The sequence below is a fragment of the Zingiber officinale genome, chromosome 11A, assembly GCF_018446385.1.
Source record: "Zingiber officinale cultivar Zhangliang chromosome 11A, Zo_v1.1, whole genome shotgun sequence".
Taxonomy (NCBI): Eukaryota; Viridiplantae; Streptophyta; class Magnoliopsida; order Zingiberales; family Zingiberaceae; genus Zingiber; species Zingiber officinale.
Window position 1 is genome coordinate 1,207,980 of NC_056006.1, and position 4,570 is coordinate 1,212,549.

General features: G+C 41.8%; 1 protein-coding gene across 1 annotated transcript; it reads left to right on the forward strand.

The window, feature by feature from the left end:
• Positions 1-403: 403 nt before the first annotated feature.
• On the forward strand, positions 404-4,055 carry LOC122031694 (putative wall-associated receptor kinase-like 16). The gene is made up of 3 exons (XM_042590793.1): positions 404-1,286; positions 1,376-1,540; positions 2,764-4,055. Exons 1-3 carry the CDS (start codon positions 404-406, stop codon positions 3,921-3,923), a joined length of 2,208 nt encoding a protein of 735 aa, XP_042446727.1. The 3' UTR covers positions 3,924-4,055.
• The last annotated feature ends 515 nt before the right edge of the window (positions 4,056-4,570 follow it).

A 4,570-nucleotide genomic window follows, 5' to 3' on the forward strand; every position in this document is an offset into this window, starting at 1 on the left:
AATTGACAGGTCTAAATCTACGTGCCATTTAGTAGTTGACCCCCAAAATTCTACGCATTAAATAGGAAGATCGAGTCAAAAAATTTTAAAAATCAAACCAAATACTCACTACAGACTAATGTAATCTAGTTAGAAAAGAAGTTAAGAAGGATAAACAAAGCAACAAGTTGCAACCTGTCACTTTAGTATACATCTAGATATTACCAGGTCTAGCTGATCTTTAAGCGGTTACCAACTTATGCCATGATATAATAGATATTATAAGTTCTTATCTTTTAAGCAGTTAACATCCTATGACATGAAATGATAGAAATGTAAGCATTTTTCTATAGCGTTTTAAGATCTATATAATGAGAATTGTGTCGAGTTGGTTGCCTCAACTATCAGTGAATAATTAGCAGCGATGTCTTCGGCGGCAGCATTGGCGTCTTTGCTGTTCCAGCTGCTGCTGCTACTTGCAGTTACATCTGCTGTGCCTGACGGCAGCTGCACGACAAAATGCGGCGACGTGGATATTCCTTACCCTTTCGGCGTCGGCATTAACTGCTCCTGGGGAATACGTTTCAACCTAACCTGCGACGAGGTGGAAACCGGCGTCAAGAAACCATTCTTGTTCAATGTCGAGGTCCACAGTATCTCGCTGCTCATGGGCCAATTACGCTTCCTCAACCCCATATCCTCGGCGTGCTACAATCCAAATTACAACAATGTCACTTACACATCCTGGTGGATTAATTTCGAAGACACCCCATATAGGTTCTCTGATCTCCACAACAAGTTCACGGGCATCGGCTGCGATACCCTTGCCTACATAATCGGCTCCCACGAGAGCAATATTAGCTACCAGAGTGGTTGTGTGTCCATGTGCGACGATGAAGAGAGCATCGTCAGTGACTCCTGCTCCGGCATGGGTTGCTGCCAGACTTCCATACCCAAGAATCTCAAATACTATGAAGTCAGCTTTGATGAGTATTTCAACAACTCGGCTATTTGGAGATTTAGCAGATGCAGCTACGCCGTCTTGTTGGATGCCGAGTGGTTCGAGTTTCAGACATCTTACATCACCACGACCCAATTGATGCAAATCAACAGTGATGGCAGGGTGCCGGTGGTCATAGACTGGGCCATCGGCAACGAGACGTGCGAGGTAGCAAGTCACGACTTGAGTTCTTATGCCTGCATCAGCAATGACAGCGAGTGCATCGACTCCTCCAATGGCCCTGGTTATCTCTGCAACTGTTCCAAGGGATACCAAGGCAATCCTTACGTCTCCGATGGATGCCAAGGTCTATCTAATTTATTCTGCTTTCAATTTTGTTTTGACTTTCTGATCGCAACGGTGCCTAAGACGGTAGTTTTTGCACTTCAATTTTAGACATCAACGAATGCAATCAGCAAAGAAATCCATGCTCAGATGGCATCTGCCAGAACCTGCCCGGTAATTATAGTTGTGACTGCCCCGAAGGCAAGCACGGTGACGCTTACAATGGAACATGCATCCCAAATCAGAAGCTTTCCTTGGCGGTGAAAGCAGTTATAGGTAAGGTTCTTTCCCTGAACGGGCATCCGATTCCCTAACGTTGTTTCTTCAACTCTTCATCTTTTTATCCACTCAAGAATATAATTAAGATAATATATCATGAGTGATCCTCTCTATATATTAGCAGTAGAAAAAGAAGAGAATGAATATGCCCAATTTTCATGTCTTGTAGTGTTGGGGTTGAATCAAAGTTTTATATTAAAAAGATTTAGTAAAAATTATGGAATTAAAAGAATGGATGATATCTCTATTAGTATAAAATTTTTTGAAGAGAATCTAAGAGTAAAGTCATGAGGGCCTAGGTCCAAAGTGGATAATATCATGTAATTATGGACATATGTGGACATCCTTTCGGTCACAACAAATAGTATCAGAGTCATAGTCCAGACCAGATGTCATGTGGAACGGCCTTGAACGAAGTTGAGGGTGGGGTCGGAGTAAGTCAGGGTGACCGGATATTCGTGGAGAATCCGAAGTAGGTCAAGGTGACCAGATGCTTGCGGGGAGGCCTGGAGCAGGTCAGAGTGATCAGTACTTGCGGGAGGTGAGTAGGTCAGGGTGACCGGATACTCACGGGGAGGCCCGAAGCAGGTCAGGGTGACCGAATGCTCGCAAATATGCCCGAAGCAGGTCAAGATCGACCGGATCCAACCCCTTCCGGGGAGGTCCGAAATAGGTCAGGATGATCGGATGCTTGTGGGAAAGGCCCCGAAGCAGGTCAGGGTGATCGGGTACTCGCGGGGAGCCCCGGAGTAAGTCAGGATGACTGGAGGCTTGCGGGGAGGCTTGGAGCAGGTCATGGTGACCAGATGCTCGCAGGGAGGCCCATAGTAGGTCAAGGTGACTGAGTGCGGATTCTTGCGGGAAGGCCCAGAATAGATCAGGGTGATCAGATGCTCGCGGGGAGGCCCGGACCATAAGAGTAATCGTGGTCCTTTGTTTGAGGGAAAAATTATTGGAGATAATATCATGTCATTATAGAGATATATGAACATCCTTTGGGTACAACATGTAACTTTGAAATCCACCAAATGAAGTTGGATTTACTTAGATGGAAATTCAGGAGGGAGAAGGAATCACTCTCCTATCTTTCCATCCAACTAAAACACCAAACATAAAACAAAAGGTTAATTATATGTGAAAGGATATATTACAGCATCTTAATTTTCATTGGTTTTATTTAGTTTGGATGCTCACGTTATGTGATGTTGATGGGTACACAGGCACCTCCATCAGCTTGACTTTCTTACTAGTATTTGGCATGTGCATCTGTATGATTTATCAGAGAAGAAAACTTGTCCAGTCAAGGAAAAGATATTTCAGTGAACATGGGGGCATGCAATTACTGGAAGAGATGAGAAAACTAAGTCTTGCATTTAGGATCTTTTCAAAAGAAGAATTAGAGAGGGCAACAAATAGATTTGACAAGAACAGAATTCTTGGACAAGGCGGATATGGAACTGTTTACAAAGGAGATATGGGAGACAATCAGTTTGTTGCCATAAAGCAGCCAAAGGTTATAAATGAGAGACAAAAGAAAGAATTTGGAAAGGAAATGCTTATTCTTTCCCAAGTCAATCATAGGAACATAGTCAAGCTCTTGGGCTGTTGTTTGGAAGTGGAGGTTCCCATGTTGGTCTACGAGTTTGTCCCTAATGGTAACTTGTATGAACTAATCCACAGCAGGATCATAGATAACATCCCTTTAGCTGTGCGTTTAAACATTGCTCGTGATTCTGCTGATGCTCTTGCTTATTTACACTATTCGGCTTCGCCTCCAATCATTCATGGAGACGTGAAGTCTGCCAACATCCTCCTACATGAAAATTACACTGCAAAAGTTTCTGATTTCGGAGCTTCAAGGCTGAATCCCAAGGATGAAGACCAGTTTGCTACTTTGGTTCAAGGGACCTGCGGTTACTTAGACCCCGAATACCTTCAAACATGCAAATTAACTGAAAAAAGTGATGTTTATAGCTTTGGTGTAGTGCTCTTAGAATTACTGACACGTAAGAAGGCAATTTATTTTGAAGAAAATGGAGAAGAAACGAGTCTTGCATCAAGCTTCATTTTGGCCCAGAAAGAGGATCGACTAGAGGAACTCTTGGACAATCAAGTGACTAGTGAAGGAGATGCAGAGCTGATTGAAAGGATTGGAGAGATGGCAGTGCAGTGCTTGAGTATAAAGGGAGAAGAAAGACCTACGATGAAGAATGTGGCCGACCAGCTAAACAGCATGAGAAAGTTCAAACAGCACCCATGGACACCACCAAATGCTGAGGACATTGAGAACTTCCTTCCTGTTCCATCAGATGCTCAAACGTCCACCGGTAACACTAGTTATATTCCAAAGGTTGCATTGTGCATTGAATATGCAAGGTAAAGAAATGGTCCCTAAAGTTGTCATCTTATGTGTTCCTCCCAAGTTGAACTATCAGTTGTAGTAATTAAGTCTTCTGGTGAGATTTGTGTTTCTAATTAGCGGTAAGAGAAAGAAGTGTCTACTATTGTTCAAATCTAAGATTTTCTCAGTTCCAAAAGTTTTCAGATTTTAAACTTATTTGAAATCAATTTTTATATTTAATAAGAAATAGAATTAAAACAAAATGAATAAATTTGAATGATCCAACCCAACCCAAGGACCTAATTGGCGCTTCCATACGAGGGACATGCTCGGCCTGCTAACATCCTTCTACATGAAAATTTCATTGCAAAAGTTTCTGATTTCAGAGCTTCAAGGTTAAATCCCAAGGATGAAGAGCAATTTGCTACCTTAATTCAAGGTGTAGAAATTGATGAAAAAAAAAAGTAGCCGTCTTTATTGATGAATCCAAAAAAAAGATTATTAGAAAATAAAGAATACCAGGTCTTATATAGTTAATTATCAGAAAACCTAAATCCTAAATTGAAAAGATAAAAGACTAAATTGCCCTCAAGGCTATAAATAAATAATTATAATTATATAATCTAACATCTCCCCTCAAACACACGATGCTACAGCCAGAAGCATTGAGAGTTTGTCAGATAAAA